The following is a 17749-nucleotide window of genomic DNA, read 5'->3' on the forward strand; positions in this document are numbered from 1 at the left end:
AGAACAAAGGTTCGAATCAGCAACGGAACCAGTTCGAGAACCAGAGTTCTTTTTGTGGAAAAGCGCTATGGCTGACAGCAACAAATCAGTGTTCTGATTGGTTAAACGAACCTCATGATCTGATTGGACCAGCTAAAGTTTTCCTATTGGTCCATCAAAATAGGGTCTTAAATCCGCAACTGCAAAAAGACATTCGCACACGCAGCAGAAAAGGTGAATGTGTTGATTTTTTCCACCATATTCAAAAATGTCTACTATCACATTTGGAACCTCAAAAATGTTTTCTCTGGTACACTTTAAGCCATTTAAGAGGTACAGGTACATGCATTCAAAACATTTGATTTACAAATGCAATCTTTTTTACACATTTAAATATACATTACAAAGATTATTTTACACATTTGTGAATTTAAATTATTGTGTGTTTTTGTTTTTTTAATTTGTGCATTTTAATACATTCGTGGACTTTAATTTTACGTGTATGTAGTTGAACAAACGCAGTTACAAATTCCGTTACATATGTTAGTATGGTTTTACAAACTCAAAATCTTTATGACCATTTTTTGACTCCATTCGAGTAGCTTCCTGCAAAGCCTACAAAAACACCTGCACCTTTTCACAATGGAAGAGTGCACTCACAAGTCACGTGAAAGGTACATCGTAGTAGAGAATTTTTTGAGAAAACGTGAATGCTTATTAGTTTATGTACACTGCTAGCTGCTGATTAATTTTAATTAATGATGTGCACTGTGTGTGATACAATTGGGTAATGCTAGTTTTCATGGCATAATTTTCATGTCAGTAGTAGAAAATATTAGATGAAAATATAATCATACACATTTAAACATTCCACACACAAAAGCACGGGGCAACAAAATAAAAACATAAACTCAGCCAGTTTAGATAGCAAGGAAACTACTTATAAACAGATGACACATTTTGAAACTTTATCCTTCTGCTATTACCAAATACAGTTCTGGATGTTTATTATTCCTTGTATAAAAATATATAAAAAGTAAAGTTATAATTTTGAGTATGTATGGTTTTGAATGAATATACAATATACTCCAATTGTAAGGTGCTGGAAAAGCTCAAAAATTGACCTTGAAAGTTCATGAAAAGTGCTTGAATTTGACATTGGAAAAACTGTATGACCCCTGTATTTTACCCCTACCCTTCTTCTAATCTTCCCCTACGAAATGGGATAACCCTTCAAGAACCTGTTATGTCATCAAAGCATAAAAATAGCAGAGCTTCAGCAGTGCCCTGCTGCCAGTCTGCAGTGATATTTGAGGAGTGCTACTAGACTTTAACATACGTAAGTTTAGGGCATCATATGCATTGATTAGTGGTTGACAACCATATGTTATCACCCACTCCTATCTTTTTGTAAGTCTTGCAGATTTTTATTTGAAACTCTCATTTCCACCTTAAATGTTGCAGTAGCCACAGGCATTAGAATGAAATTGTTTCATCATTTTATGGTGGCGCTGGAAATTTACTAGATAACTACTGAGTTATCGGCATGCTACTTGTGATGTCTTATGCTTGTTATGAAGTAAACAAACTACATTAAAATAAGGTAATAAAACGGTTATCATCCATCAACCTCAGCCATCTTGCTGTTGATTCACAAAGCATCCATAGCCCTTCGTTTGAAGTGTGCTACAGAAAAATCTCAGTTTCAAGGGGTCCTTGACCCGAGCCCTCTTTTTTCCAAGAATTGAAACAGCCTACTCCTAGAGAAAACTGAGAAGAAGGGCTAAGGAGTGAAATGAGATTCACTTCTTACCTCTAGGTGCTGCCATCAGATCCTCAGAGAAATGTTTCAACATCTCTGGTAAAAGACTTTCTGGAAGAGTGGAGTCTGTACAGAAAAGTGGGGAACCTTGTGTTAATACTCTTCATTTTACAAGAGAATTTGCATAAGGAGTGTTACAATAAACTTTTGGGAATGGAGTATATAAACACTAATAGGTGTATTGATGACAGGAAATTGTTACAGCTCTGTTACTGTCAGGTGCATTTTTTACAGATGTGGTGTTGTCATTTTGTGCAGGAATATGGTACTGGTATCCTTACATTACAGCTCCAGTGTTTCGCAGTGTGACTCGAAGCCCCTCAAAACAGCCCCCTAGCACACCCACACCTGTTCGACCCCCTTTGGATGTGAGTACAGTGACTTGCTGTTTAGTGCATAATGCTATGCTATGTATGTTTCAATGCTACATATGTTTTAAAATCTTATTATTATCCAGTGTCCTTTTTAGTAGGAACTTGTACCTTACACCTCAACTATATTTGTGTACCATTACTTTAGCTCGTGTACCACTGTTGTCTGTGATATAGAGTTGGTGGAAAATACTCAACCCAACTCAAGTAGTGACACAAATAAAGGTGTGTGTGTGTGTGTGTGTGTATATGTGTGTGTCAGTTGTAGCTTTGCATGATGGAACCACATGGTGTATGTGTATTTGGGGGAGTGAGAGATAATGCAAACAAAGTTAGAGAATGCTCTAACACTGGAAACTCTGCATGGCTGTGGCCAACTATAGCTATAAAACACAAAACGCCAGCTTTTGTGCATGAGATCTCTACAGTATAATGAATTATGAATTATGAGTAGACTTAACAAGACTAGAAGCTGTTTGCAGTGCTGGGTATGCAGTTGAATATGAATTACCAGGGCACCGATGCTTTGCCCAGGCCTAATTTTGTTTGGATATTTTTCCAAAAACAACCCAAAAAACAATTAGGAAACACTCAATGTAGAAGTATCCACCATTAAGTTCTGAGATCTTTCTTGTATCCGTTAAAACACAAATGCATCAGAGTTTTTTATTATGTTATGTTTTTGTGTACATTACCTTTTTTATTTCTTCTGGTCTATTAAATGATTGCGTTGTTGTTGTTTTTTTTTTTTTTTTTTTTTTTTTTTTTTTTTTTTTTAGTAAATCAGTCAGTGAAAATCAATATCACACAGATTTTATCTATTGCTGGGGTTTTCTCATCTCATCTTTGTCACTGTTCCACTGAGTGTCCACCAGACAAAATATTGGGACAAGAGTATCTCTGTAGTTGATGACCACTGATGAAGGGCTACAGTGGGCATCTCCAACTGGCCTAACTCTGTCCTGACCGGGCCCATTGTATTACGAATTTTCTAATGTATTTTGTCATTTACCTTCAGACAATAATACACGTTTGTTTTTATTTATTCATTTTTTGGCTCTTCCTGAAGGACAAGTTATATCATGCCAGTCTGGTGGCCTTGAGGAATGAAATATTTACAGATCTGTATGAGAGAGAAGCCAAATGGACGGAGAGCAGAGCTAGAGAAATGGAGAATGTGCTGGTGAGAAATGTGCTGGTGGAGGGTGTGTTGGTGGGGGATGGGGGGTTATTATATATATATATATATATATATATATATATATATATATATATATATATATATATGTGTATGTGTGTGTATGTGTATATGTATGTGTTTAATTTTTTAGATATTACATTGCTGTTGGTTAATCTCACATTTATCATTCTGTCTCTTCATTGCTTCAGAAAGAGGTCAACTTGCTTAAAGAAGATGGACAAAATCAAAAGCTCAGGCATGACGTAAGAATCCAATTTGCAAACAATCACACACAAACAATGAGTATGTTCACATACTCATTAGAATATTGTTGAAAAGTCTCAAAGAAGGAGGAGCAGGAGCGGTGTGTTTCAGCTCATCCATAGTCAATTCAACAGGGTTCAGAAAGTTAATTTTTTTTTTCTTTGTCTGTTATATTGTCCAGATTTGTTTAATGAAATCTCTATAGTGAACTGTGCCTTTTCTTTTTGCTTGGTGTCACACGTTAATCAATGACTGTTTTTTGCACTAAATGATCCAGACTACAGCAATAAATACACACTGGATGTGTTCTCTGTAATATTCATAGAACAGTCTTCTGAAAGTCTGAAAAAAAATCTATTTGTGATGTCTCTGCATACTGTTTACATTGTCATGGCAACATCACATACAACAGGAAGTGCTCTGATAAAGGTGGGAAAGGCCCTGCATATATAACTATGTATAACCTATGTGTTTGTATTTGTGTGGGCAGATGCTGAATACCAATATGCAGGACCTGAAAGTGAGACTGAAGAAGTAAGTCTCTCTTCTATTCAGTTCTTTAATCGTATTAAAACAGATTCTGTGTGAATTGTGTATTGTTTCTGTCTCCCCCCTAGTGTTCATTTAGAGCATGAAAGTGGGATTAAAGAACAGCTGAATGGCATTCAGCATCAGATTTCTGATCTTAGATCTGATGTATCTGACCTACGGTCCTCATCTGAACTCCTCACTCTAAGAGTGGATGCCCAGGAATCTCAGAATGCCAAGGTCCTACCCACACACACATGCACACACACTTACACATTCTTATGGGCATTAAGCATATGCATATAGTCGCTGTCCAGTGAAAACATGTATCTCCGTTTTTGTGGATATTTAGTTTATTATATCATTTGAAACTTGAAATCTTTATGATGATTGGAATTGCTTAAAAATTATTTTATTATCATTCATTCATTCATTCATTCATTCATTCATTCATTCATCCATTTTCTGTAAGCGCTTATCCAATTCAGGGTCGCGGTGGGTCCAGAGCCTACCTGGAATCATTGGGCGCAAGGTGGGAATACACCCTGGAGGGGGCGCCAGTCCTTCACAGGGCAACACAGACACACACACACATTCATTCACACACTCGGACACTTTTGAGTCGCCAATCCACCTACCAACGTGTGTTTTTGGACTGTGGGAGGAAACCGGAGCACCCGGAGGAAACCCATGTGGACACAGGGAGAACACACCAACTCCTCACAGACAGTCACCCAGAGCAGGAATCGAACCCACAACCTCCAGATCCCTGGAGCTGTGTGACTGCAACACTACCTGCTGCGCCACTGTGCCACCCCCTATTTTATTATTATATAAAATCTTTTTACATTGACTTCCACTGAAAGTCTATTACTCCAAGTTACTATTTCAGGAGACATATGTTTTTCGTTGGACAGCGACAATATGCATATATATATGTTAGTATTCCTGTGACAACAATACATTAAAAACCTGGGGATTTTAGGGATACATTGGGATCCATTTAATCTAGGCTTTCTGAATATAAGCATATTTAAAGTCATCGCTCGTATATGTTTATTTATAAGAATACTTGTAACAGTAATAAAATGTCTTTTTTTTATTATTAGTTGAAAAAAGAGCTCTCTGATTGGCTGCTGCAGCAGTTGTCCACGCCTCTTGGCTCGGAGCAGGATGCAGTGATGCGTCCTGAACTGCAGAGGGCGCTGGAGGGTCTGGAAAAGAAATTAATGGACAGACTTGGAGAAGAAAGGCAGAAAGAGAAAAGAGATGTGTGGAGAACAGTGGGCGAGACCCTGAAAGAAGAAGGAGCAGGAGCGATTACCATAAAGGTGTGTTTCAGCTCATCCAGCATTCCTACTGAAATCAAGGGTTTTAAAAAGCACCTCATGCTCTTTTGATGAAGAACCTCTAGTTTTTTGCAAATAGTTAGGAATAAATGTCGGAATGTTGAGGATTTAACGGCAGATGTGAGAGCCTTAATGTTGTGTCAGGTACGAGGTGCATTTATAGACTACTTGTTTTACTGGAACATATGCAAACTTTAGAGGGGCAGAGCTGTAACCCTCTACTTGCCAGAGAGTTGTAGGTGTATAGCTGTGTATTAATTGCATTCATTTTCTTTATGGGGAAAAAACAGTGTATATATCTCCTCAGTGTTTGAGCTTGTGTTATCAATGCCTTTTTTACAAGCTAGCATAATCAAAGCCTATTCTAATGTAACTGCCTTTTCTAGTTTAAGGAGGGTATAGTGTTATAAGTGTTTATGAGCTATCTTTACCTTATTTGCTGTGTTGATGTCTTTCATTTAAATATTTATTTTACTCAGTGCACAACACCAAAGTTAACTGCCACTGACTTAAAGGGTTAAGAGCTCAAGCTTTTGAAAAACACTTGAGTATTATGGAAATAGTAGTGCCTGTAAGGTGAATTTGCATGGCATGTTTAAGGGTGGCACGATGCCTTCAAAATTGTTGGAGCAAAATTCACACTACTGAAATCTGGAATCATATCCCAGTGGCATGTGTAGTTATTTAGATGCATTTAAAAGTGAATTCATTTTGAAAATAATTTTTAAGTTCTTTCTCCATACCAAACTGGTGGTTTTGGACAGTAAAAAAATGTCTGTATTAATGTTGAAGGCCTGTTGTGTAGTGCAGGATAGAATGCTGGTTGGAACTGAGTGTTTATGCTGATTTATACATTTTTAACAGGATGTAGAACAGATCGTCCACAGAGCTCTGAGCCTCTACAGAGCTGATGGCGTGGGTATGGCTGATTATGCACTGGAGTCTTCAGGTAAATATCTATAGATATACAACTATTCCCCAGCATTGACTGAACAACTTATCGTCTACACTCATAACTGATCAAGAGAAGGTGATCAGGAGTATGGTGTGTGTGTGTACGTGTTTAGGTGCAAGTGTGATCAACACTCGCTGCTCTGAGACCTATCACACTAAGACGGCATGCCTCAGTCTGTTTGGAGTTCCTCTGTGGTATCAATCTGAAAGTCCACGCACGGTCACACAGGTAACACACACAAAAAAACAAAAAAAACTGTAACACTTAACAAATAAGAGCTATTATCATTCTCTAGATTCCTTATGGTGGAAGTAATAGTGTACTTTAGTCCTTTATCTAAATAACAGCACATGCTATCCCCTAAAATGCAACTAGAGTACTCTATTTTAACATGTTACTTCTTAGTTTTAGTCTTTCCAGAGCAGCATGCCTAAAACACCTATCATCACTTACAGCTCAGTTGGTGGATGATAATTATTTATATAGGTATACCATGTTCAGAATTTTGATAGAAATATGAGGATGTGTACATTTACATATATATATGAACCTATGTTGCTAGTTGTTGCTTAAATTCTTATATTTCTGTGATGTCTGTGTGACATTAACAGCCTGAACTGTATCCTGGAAAGTGCTGGGCATTTCGTGGTTCTGAAGGTTTTCTGGTGATTTCTCTATCATACCCGGTCCAAATTACACATGTCACCCTTGAGCATGTGCCCAAGGTTCTCTCTCCAACTGGAAACATCAGCAGTGCTCCGAAGGACTTTGCGGTTTACGTGAGTCATCACACATATCAAACCTCACATTTATATTATGTTGTAATATTACAGTCATGTTAAAAAAAAACTGGGCCTAGTTCACAAAACCTTCCACAACAATGAATATACATTGCAGCTTTTAATTTGTTTTTCAGTTGGGCTCTAGTCATCGTTTTATTACTTTCTGACTCTTGACTGTTCTTTCAGGGAATGACAGAGGAAGACGCAGAAGGGAAACATCTAGGAACATTCACATACGAACAAGACGGAGAACCCATCCAGACATTCAAAATTCCTGTAAGAAAGAACAGATGCAAAACATAACATCATTTTAAATTAATAAATTTTTTTTAATAAATCATAAACTAGCCGAACAGTTTTTGTTAAAGAACAGAAGGGTTTGTGCCAGCTTTGTAATGCCCCACAAGAAAATGATAGGCACAGGCTCTAGGCCCTGGAGTGCCTGCCAGTGTCTTGAAGGACATTATAATGCTGGCTTTCAGCTCACAAGTTGTCATCTGTACTGGTATAATACACTGTATAATGGTGATCTATAATTTTTGGTATATTATTATTTATGTGTTTATTGCAGGACTCTGGGACTGATGTGTATAGGTTGGTGGATTTGAGGATCCTCAGTAACTGGGGTCATCCAGAGTACACTTGTGTTTATCGCTTCAGAGTCCATGGACAACCCTTGACCACCTGAGAGAGCCACTGAAAGGATGGGGGTGGAGAGAAGAGTGAGAATTCTAGATTAAATTAGATTAAAACAAATCCATTTAATACTATTGGAGATACTGAAGTTTTTGTTTATATTTATGGTTATTGAGGTTGATTATTTCTCTCACTTACAAAACTCTAAAATGCTGGATTTGGACAAGGGCATCATACCTGATAGGCTTCAGCAAACAATTATGCACAGATAACATGAGGCTTGTAGGGTATAAACATGCGTGACAATTAATTAATATATTATCAGATCTGGAATAGTAACATTTTGAGACAATTTGTACTATTTTACTACAAACTCCAAATGAAGGTACCTTGTTATTTATTTATTGTTTTGTATTTCAGTGCTATCAGTATAATGCATATTTTAAAGCAACATTTTAACCAGAAGTAAGCAGAATATAGGATAGCTAATCCCTACTGATAAAAAAAATAGTAGCTTTTCTATAATAGTGTTGGTATTCATGGTGAAGCTTTTCTTTAAAGCTTCAGTACTTCTGATCGCGAGTGGTACCTTATTAATGAATACAGCCAGAGGCTGTAAAAATAGAGCTATTGGGTATAAGATGTATTTAGTGGATACAAATTAAATGTATTTATATAAACAAAGGTAAACTTATTTTTGAAAGATATGTGTATTGTGGCTATTGCTGATACACTGAGCATATTAAATTATTCATTCATACTTTTTATTGTTTGTAAGCACTTATCTAGTTCAGGGTCCCATTGGGTGCAGAGCCTACACAAAGTCACACACCTTGGACAGGGCGATAGTCTATCACAGGGCACCACACACTAACACATTCACTCTCACACACCCATATGGCACCAAAAACCAAAATCCATAACCAATAAATGTCATTTTATAATTGAGAAAACTGTCATTAATATTGAGAGTTATAAAAACAGATTTGTAAACAGAATATTTCTGTATAGAATCTTCTATTTTAAGTTTAATATTGTAGAAGAATCCGTTTTCGCTTTCATACATTCCACATTTTCTCTGTTGCGCTTCTCTCAGTCTCGCTTTCGCCTCCAGAAATTTCTCGCTTTTGACGGGGGGTGGGACAGTCATTGGCTGCTGAAGTTAAGCCCCGCCCACCCAGCCGATTCACCCATCCTAACCCTGACTGGAAAATGACTCTCAATGGCTATGACGAACTGTGCATTACTAAAAAACATAATAGTTAATAAATATTTGATATGGCTTACCTGTGTTTGCCGGTCGGTCATTTTCCAATCAGGGTAAGATTGGCGCGCTCTCGCTGACGTAGCGGGGTGTGCAGAATTGGCTGGGTGGGCAGGACTTCACTTCAGCAGCCAATGACTGTCTAGATCCCGACCCCCGTCAAAAGCGAGAAACTTCTGGAGGCGAAAGCGCAAGTGAGAAAAGGCGGAATGAAAGTAAAGACGGATACTTCAAGCATATCAATAATTAACTCAAAATAGACGATTATATACAGAAATATTCTGTTTACAAACCTGTTTTTATAACTCTCAATATTAATGGCAGTTTTCTCAATTACAAAATGACATTTATTGATTTTTGGATTCAGTTTTTTTGGTTCTCAGAAATTTAGAACCTCTTTTGACACCATCGATCCACCAACAAACGTGTTTTAGGGCCGTGGGAGGAAAGCAGAGCACCCAGAGGAAACCCACACAGACATGGGCAGAACACAGCAGAATCCTCACAGACAGTGACCTGAGGCAGGTCTCATTTTAAATTATGCTACACTTAAAATGTATTGCTATTTTTGTTTTTATTTTCTTTTTTGTCCCCTCTTCAGTCTCCTTTGCCCTAAGCTTAGCACTGGGTATGGTGATTTTAAGCTAATCCTCTAGAGAACATTAGTTCTATTGGTCAGCTGTATTAACAGAGTGTGTACATTTAAAGCAGTGGTTAAGTGTTTTAAACATATAATGTAGGTTAAATTTGAATAAGGTTTAAAACATATACTATACCAGATATAAAATATAAAGTAACATTAATCTACAAATGGCTGAAAGTACTTTAAAAACATGGCAAAATGAAAGATGACTTGGTAGAGATACTTGAAGTAGTTACGTTTTCTTAGTGTATCGAGGCATTAGTATCAGAAAGTCAAGATTGTTGTTTTTCATCAGTCATTTTAATTTTCATTATGCCATTTTCATTTGAAAAACATTGCTTTTTAAATCAACACTGAGTAGAGTTCCACTTTTTATAAACAATTATTTTTGTTGTTGGTGATTAGTTTTAGGGTAATTCACTGGACAATCTAGTGAAGAATTTAACATAAATATTAATCAAAAGGATTTTTTTAAGCTTTCAAAGCCATAACATAAACAAAGCAGAGAGGACTCTCTTTCTCTTTCTTTTTTCTAAAATGTTGAAAGCCGTAAACTTTTATTACACATGAAATGTTTTAAATCAGTTTAAATACTCTGTGTTAATACTTGTATTCAGACACTGAGTGCAAAAATATTTTTATCAGAAAATGCTGCAGTGTGTAAACTGGTTTGTATATTTGAATGTAAAAATAGATTTTCTGCCGTATGTTAATAGTTTGCTTATTAGAAATATGGCCTAACCAAAAAGAAATTTTGAAGATTAAAATGACATTTTAAATGGCTACAAATTCTGATAAACTGATAACATCAGATATCATCAGTGAGTTTTTTTTTTTATTATTAATTTTATTTTATATTTTATTATTTATATTAATTTATTTATATATAAATATTTTTTTTTTTTTTTTTTTTTTGCCATAAACATATTCTATAATATAACTATGCAATTATTGTGGCACTAAAGTGAGAGCTATGACTCATTGTTTATGGGTTTTGTTTCCTTTTATTAACCCTTGTTTTTTAATATTTGATTAGTTTTATTTATATTTTTTGTTCATTTATAGCATGTTATAGAAATGCTGAATATGAGGTGTTGATACTTTTATTTACTGATACATTATTTGTAATATTTTTGCTGATACCTAAAACATTTTATGCCATCAGTATTAGCCAAATGGTATATCAGTCAAGCCCTCATTCAAATACCATCATTTTGCTTTATTTTATTTGGAAGGGTCTTTGATTTGATGTCCTTTGTTCCTAAATTGGTTGAAATGTTCTGTTTTAAAGGAGCAATCAGTCATTTTTATTATCAAAATTTAGCAAACAATATTTATGCAAATGATTACTTGTTATATTTGCATTTATGTAATAAAGTGTAAGTCACATGACATAAAATCCTTTCTTGGTAGATACAAGCTTTGTAGTCCGTAAATGAATTAGTATATGGTCACTATAGCAAGTTTCCAATGTGAGGTGGCCATATTTAAAATGGGTTTAATACCGAATCTCTGATTTATGCAGGTCATTTGATGTGAGTATAATCGCTATTGTATTACATGAAGAAGAATCACTGGAGATGACTGATTGTCCCATTAAACAGTATTTGTCTTTTACAGTTTATTAGAGTTGTCTTTTGTTTGTCATTGATGAGTATTTTGTGTTTACCTTATGGCACTGGTTCTCAGATGATTTGAAGCTTGTTCACCATTTAGTGTTGTACTGAAGCAGTTCTGGGTTGTTAAATGTTCACTAGAAGTACAGCTGGTGGCAGTGGTTGCAGTGGTTAAAGTAGTGTCTCTACCAATGGGAGATCTCAGAGTTTACCTTGAGAAATAACCCCGGAGTCTAATGGCGTTTTCCACTGTATGGTACCTCCTCAACTCAGCTCGGCTCTGCTTGGCTTTTTTCCCTTTGATACTTGGTACCGTGTTTTTTTGTTTTTGTTTTTTGTTTTTTTTTTGTTCAAACCGCTGCTGTCCGAAGAAAACCATGTATCTCCAAAATACTAACTTTATAGGAGAAGGGAAAAAAAAACTAAACATTTAAGTAGTCTTTAAGTAATCTTTTATTTAAGTAAAAATATTTTATTCCAAATAAATTATAAAAACTATAAAACAAAGTATATCTATTGGCCCATTTATCATGAATGTTTCATGCAATGTGAAGGACAGCTGCAGCAATCAAATGATGTAGTAAGCTAAAAATAGACAAAAAATAAGATGTGCTTTTCTTTGGACAGTGACAATGTTCTTTCAATCCTGTGCATCGTCTAATAGTTAGCACAGCAGATGTGAACATTTAAGTTATAATCCCACTAGGACGTGACCACATTGCATATCTATCTCCAAATTTGTCTCTTGGGGGCATGTTCAGGGCAGTTTGTCGATGTGAGGTGTGGGTGTGTCTGTGATTGGTCAGAGAATTTGTTAGAGCTAATCATTTTGTCGTGTCCTTTTGAATAAATTACACTATATCAGCTTAGTTTGTCCCTCTGTTGCCATGTTGCTTGCTGTCTGCTGTTAAATTGCTGCTGTAAATCGTCTACTGTCTTAGGAAGTGATTGGTTTCTCTGTCGCCTTCTAGTTTGAACCAGGGGTTAGCATTTTCTTCTAAGACTTTTGAGCTATCCAGTGGTGTTGGGTTTGCAGCAGGTGCTGGACTGGGGAGATTATGACATAAATCACAGATGTTTCTGACAAAAATGCTCTTCACCTTTCGAACATACAGCATCCAATCCACATATTTCTGTTTAAAAAAAAAAAAAAAAAAAAAAAAAAAAAAACTTTTCTGCAAAAATCTTATAACTTCCCAAAACAGGAAAACTTGAATGCATGTTGATGTTACATTTTTATTGCAGATCATTGTATACTATTCCAAGTCTTCATGGAATACTCACGCAATGTACAGGGTAGCTGCATTTCTGTTCTTAAATTTTAAATTAAAATCCAGGTTTTTGTATGACAGAAGTCATGATTTGCAACAGTACGAGGTCAGTGACCATACTGACTGATTCTTTTCGTTCAATAATAAATTTTTTTTTTTTTTATAACTGATGTGTGGGTGTGTTTATTGTTGTAATTATGTGAAAATTGTTATGCATGGTTTAAAGGTGAACATTGTTGACATTTATGGTACTTGATTGAAAATTACCAAGAGATTATAACTACTCTTACGGTAATATGCAACAGCTACATAGATGTAAAACACATATTGACACTTACCTGCGAGACAGATAAGAATACCCAGGCAGGATACCCATGTTGTTGTCATGTTGGCTTTTGCATATTTTGCTAATAATGGTCCATTATTTCTTGGGTTTTATTTCTAATATATAATTTATTGAAAATATGTGAATTTCATATTTTACATGTTGCTTTTTCATAAAAGTGCAATTAATAATGGGCAATTTAATACCAAATTTAACAGTGATGTTAGAACAGTGCTGTTAATACACTTTTATGTGGTAAACCACAGTAAAACCTACCAGTTGCTATTCGTATCGGTTGCACATGCCCTTCAATATTTGGTTTCTAGGTTTGTCTGTTGCTCTTGCTCCGTCGTCTCCAGTTGGAAAGAGGAGAGGATGATGGGGCTCTTTATAGGAATATTTTGCAAGAAATTCTGGAAAATAAAACCAAGAAAACCATTACACGCCAGGGTGAATTAGGCTGTACATGAGCATGATTAATTTAACCCTGTGGAATCTGTTGAACGTCACACCATATATTATTTTTATTCAGTTTCAATTGTAGCACACACATGCGGCATTCAGCCAAACATTAAAATGCCCTCCTCATTTCTACAGTAATTGCCTATTTTATTAGCTGAATTGAAGTTATAATACACTTGTATTACTACAATAATTTACTGACAATTTCTCTGTCTATTTCGTTGAAAACCTTATTGTCCTTTAGCCCTGTACTTGAATAAAGAAAAACTTCAGTTTGTTCTGCTCCACGGCCCGAGTCTGGACCCATACGCTGCCCTATCAGGACCTGGACCTGAAACTCTTGAGAGCTGTTCAATTTTTAAGAGTGTTTATTCTAAATGTTTTGATTATTCTAGTCATTACGGTTCACGTTTAGCGCTCCATGAAATTACCAGGCTAATTACATGTGTTTCTACATATCAGACGTGAGGTTGTCCTGAGGTTTTACTGGACGCAGGGGAAAACGCTGTTTACTAGTTTCCAGATCTCGATCGGCCAATCAGAAGACGTCCTGCGTCCGCTCATGAGAAAATAGTTCGAGAAGGGTATCTCTGCAGGCCGGAGGCAGCTCCAAGTGGGCACGGAAGTATGGAATCAGATTTGTGCCAAAAAGAATCGCACAAAAAAATCATCTCAAACATAAAACTTATAACTTGCAAACAAAATATCCAGTTCTGACATTTGTGCTCCATGACTTTTGCGCGTGAGCTCTGAGTTCGGCGCGTGCCCTCTCAGTTTTGTGCGCGACTACTTCGAGTTCTGCGCGAGCTGTCTGTTTTGCGAGCATTTTTGGCACAAACCTCTCGCGTGGGCGGGTTTTCTCAGGGGTGCCTTCCCATTGGCTAATGAATTTTTAAGTGATAATTCAGTGTCCAGGGTATTTTAGACTGAGCATGCGTACTCCACGTTGCAGCTCAGCAGTGGAGAGACACAGTGGGATTTTACATAAACACGAATACTCTCTGTGATTTACTGTTTTAAAATGCTGGGCTCTAAACGTGTGAACACATGCGCGTTAACACGTTATTAAAAATTTGCGTGCTAACACGTACAATTTTGTCGCGATAACGTGACCAAAAATGACACGTTCACACGCTTCTTAAGGTTTTTGCCAATGGGAGTCCTCAAATCCGGGCGTACTTACATATTCATGATAGGATTTACATCACACATTGTAGCTGACACGAAACATAAATCTTCTGTGAACGTAGTCCCTACGTTTCATCTGAATTATTCATAACATAGTGAGCTAAGCGCTGACCTATGGCTACGTTGAGCCGTACGTGAGCAGTGTGAAGACAGCAATACTAGTAAGCTGATCCCCATAGCAACTGGAAGTTTATTTTTCACAATAAAAGAATCTCTGGTGTTTAGTGCCTTAAAATTTGTAAACGTGCATGCCCTAAAGCTTTTCATAATTTTAAATCAAACAAACATCACTATTCTCTCACACTGCGTGTGACACATACTGAGGCGTAATTCATTCACATTGATAAATTATGTGCATTCTTTTAATAGCATACTGCTAAAAAATACGGTGTCAATACAAACTCATAGTGAAATTAATTTTCCAGATCCTCCTCTTTCTGTAAACATGTATAATATGTTTAAAGATAATTAATTTACTCATGTTTTATTTAATTATGTGTATCTACTAAATATTCCATATAGGAGGTTAAATCTCCTTCAAAATGAAATTGCACAAAAAAATCTGAATTAAAAAATGGATTTTTTCAGCAGTTCAGTGGTGGTTGAAGTGAGGGGTTTATACATATATATACATATATATGTGTGTGTGTGTGTGTGTGTGTGTGTGTGTGTGTGTGAGTGTGCGCTTTTAAACGTAATTATATATGTATAATGTTTATACAAAATCTCATAAAAACATTGTTCAGAATATTAAACACTGGAATTTTTCCGTTATTTGGTAAGTTGAGGCTTTATGTTGTTTCAGCAATAACGCCATACACCAGTAGGTGGCAGTAAAACATCATGATTCACGAAATACACAAACTTAACGGTAAATACCTTAGCGTGTTAACACGAAATTATACGCTACGTGTTAACGCGGAGAATCCAACACGTTTAGAGACCAACGGCGTTCCATAGATACTCGGCACACGCGGACTCCCAAAGCCAAATAACACGCTTGTTGCAGTTGAGTCGTGAACAACGTCAGTGCCCGAGTTGTCACTCAAAAACTCATTAGCCAATGGAATGGCACCGCTGAGAAAACCCGCCCACGCGAGAGGTTTGTGCCAAAAATGCTCGCAAAACTGAGGGATCAGACGCACATAACTCGGAGTGCTCGCGCACAGGACTCGTGCAGCTCGCACACAAAAACTCAGAGTTCACGCGCAAAAGTCATGGAGCACAAACGTCAGAGCTGGATATTTTGTTTGCAAGTTATAAGTTTTATGTCTGAGATGATTTTTTTGTGTGCGATTCTTTTTGGCACAAATCTGATTCCATCCGGAAGAACATTTTAAGCACGACCCAAGCACGTCGCTGGCTTCGAGATATGTAATTGGCATAAAGGCTCTGGAGATGACCCAGAGGCTAAAGAACCCATTTTATTTGTTTTTGAAAACAGGGGTGATATGGGGCTGTTTCTAAAAGCTTGTGTTGAGCAGGGTGTCAGAATCTTATGAGAATGTCAGTGAGCAGTGTACTGTGAAGTTATTTGGGATATTGTGTTAGATTATTGTGTATTTTGTAGTACAGCTGTGTGCCTGGTGACCATGTAATAACTGTTTTGTTTTCAGTATTAATATTGTACCTTGTAAACATTGAGTACATTATATGGAGTACATTTTCAGCATTATGTGATTTACAGACTTGTTTGTGGTTGGCTTAATATGTGAAATTCTTGCAATAAAAAGAGAATAACCATTTAACTGAGACCACATGTACTGAGAATGATAATGTTTGCTTACATGTGGGCTACTACTCACTTCCCAACAAGAGACATGACAGTAAATATGGGTTCATCAGCACAGCTCAGTGCTGGGGTGCTATATATTCCTCGCCTGGCATTAGGTTCATGTTTCTCTACTCCAGAGAATCCAATTCTATTGTCAGTATTTCTCTACAGGGATTAGAGAGGCAGTGTGTGCACGTCTGCACATCTTTGTTAGTAACGGGTGCAACTTAATGTAGAATACATTCATTACAACTTTGTCCTTAAATATTTGTACATATGGTGTATTTCTGAAATAAATTAAATGAATAAATGAACTGTATTAAAATAAATTGATAGCCCTTCGGGCGGCACAGTGGTGAGGCAGGTGGTGTTGCAGTCACACAGCTCCAGGGACCTGGAGGTTGTGCATTTGAGCCACACTCCATGTGACTGTCTGTGAGGAGTTAGTAGGTGGATTGGCAACTCAGTATGAGTGAATGTGTGTGTGTTTATTTATTTATTTATTTAGCCAGTTAGGCAAAATACAGCCTTAGTCACCATGGAGGCCAGTGCGGATTTACGGTAGTCAGGGGAGGTGCCTACCTGATGACCCCTGTGAAGAACTAGTGATACAGAGTGTAGTTTGGGTACTCATGTGATGGGCTCAATGAGTAAATGTAGTTGTTAAGGGTAGCTGGTTGCTGATTGGATCATAAATGGGTGCAGCAACCTTAGTGTATAGGTGTAGGAAACAACGGAAACAATGGAATTGTCTGGCTGCAGGTGGGAAGAGAGTGGGGTCAGCATCATCATTTTATATCAGGGCTACACATTATATCTCACAGTTGTTGGTAATTTTTATATTATTTTATTTTCAGGAATAAAAGTCTCTGAATTTAAAATCAGTTTGTGGAGATTAAAAACTAGTCAGATATTGTACACAGGACAGTAATTTGAGTGGTCTGATAGTAAACGAGCAGTGGCCTACAGTCAGCAGTGTACTGACTTTTTAAGCCAGTGGATAGAAATGTGCTCGCTGAGTTGCCAGATCTGTGTGTTTTTAAACAATGTTGAGTGTTAGTGAATTTGCTGATTATTGTTGATAGACACAGGTTGCTGTTTTCTGGGATTGTTTCTAATGTTCTTATGTTAATGGGCATGCTCACTGATTCCATCTCTCTCCAATATACCCTTTTAATATCCCTCACAGGACCACCACAGAGAAGGTGTAATGATTTGTGGATCCTTCTAAGTAACATGGTAGTTATGTAAGTAAATTTTGTGCTAGTCCAAGTGGAACAGAACTGACAAAGCACTAAATGGTAAGAGGAGCTGATAAAAGGAATAATGAATTTATTAAA

General features: G+C 36.8%; 1 protein-coding gene and 1 long non-coding RNA gene across 3 annotated transcripts in view; one reads left to right on the forward strand and one right to left on the reverse strand.

Annotated features, from left to right (window-relative positions):
* Positions 1–8777, forward strand: part of LOC136677004 (SUN domain-containing protein 2-like) — a 42054-nt gene extending 33277 nt beyond the window's left edge. Inside the window, exons 8-18 of the mRNA XM_066654347.1 lie at positions 2060–2169; positions 3242–3355; positions 3562–3615; positions 4107–4150; positions 4234–4384; positions 5254–5475; positions 6358–6442; positions 6561–6676; positions 7060–7227; positions 7417–7506; positions 7802–8777. Of these exons, the coding sequence (XP_066510444.1) occupies positions 2060–2169; positions 3242–3355; positions 3562–3615; positions 4107–4150; positions 4234–4384; positions 5254–5475; positions 6358–6442; positions 6561–6676; positions 7060–7227; positions 7417–7506; positions 7802–7918 (1271 nt within the window). The 3' untranslated portion in view covers positions 7919–8777. The remainder of the gene's footprint in view (positions 1–2059; positions 2170–3241; positions 3356–3561; positions 3616–4106; positions 4151–4233; positions 4385–5253; positions 5476–6357; positions 6443–6560; positions 6677–7059; positions 7228–7416; positions 7507–7801) is intronic.
* On the reverse strand, positions 7369–15645 carry LOC136677005 (uncharacterized). Of its 2 annotated transcripts, none has more exons than XR_010796330.1 (4): positions 15515–15645; positions 13262–13398; positions 9154–9306; positions 7369–7504 (listed from the first exon to the last, which is right to left on the reverse strand). It is a non-coding gene; the product is annotated as an uncharacterized lncRNA (long non-coding RNA). The 2 variants fall into 2 exon arrangements; XR_010796331.1 differs by lacking the exon at positions 15515–15645 and adding an exon at positions 14631–14764.
* Between the last annotated feature and the right edge of the window lie 2104 nt (positions 15646–17749).

Source organism: Hoplias malabaricus, chromosome X2 (assembly GCF_029633855.1).
Source record: "Hoplias malabaricus isolate fHopMal1 chromosome X2, fHopMal1.hap1, whole genome shotgun sequence".
Lineage (NCBI taxonomy): Eukaryota > Metazoa > Chordata > Actinopteri > Characiformes > Erythrinidae > Hoplias > Hoplias malabaricus.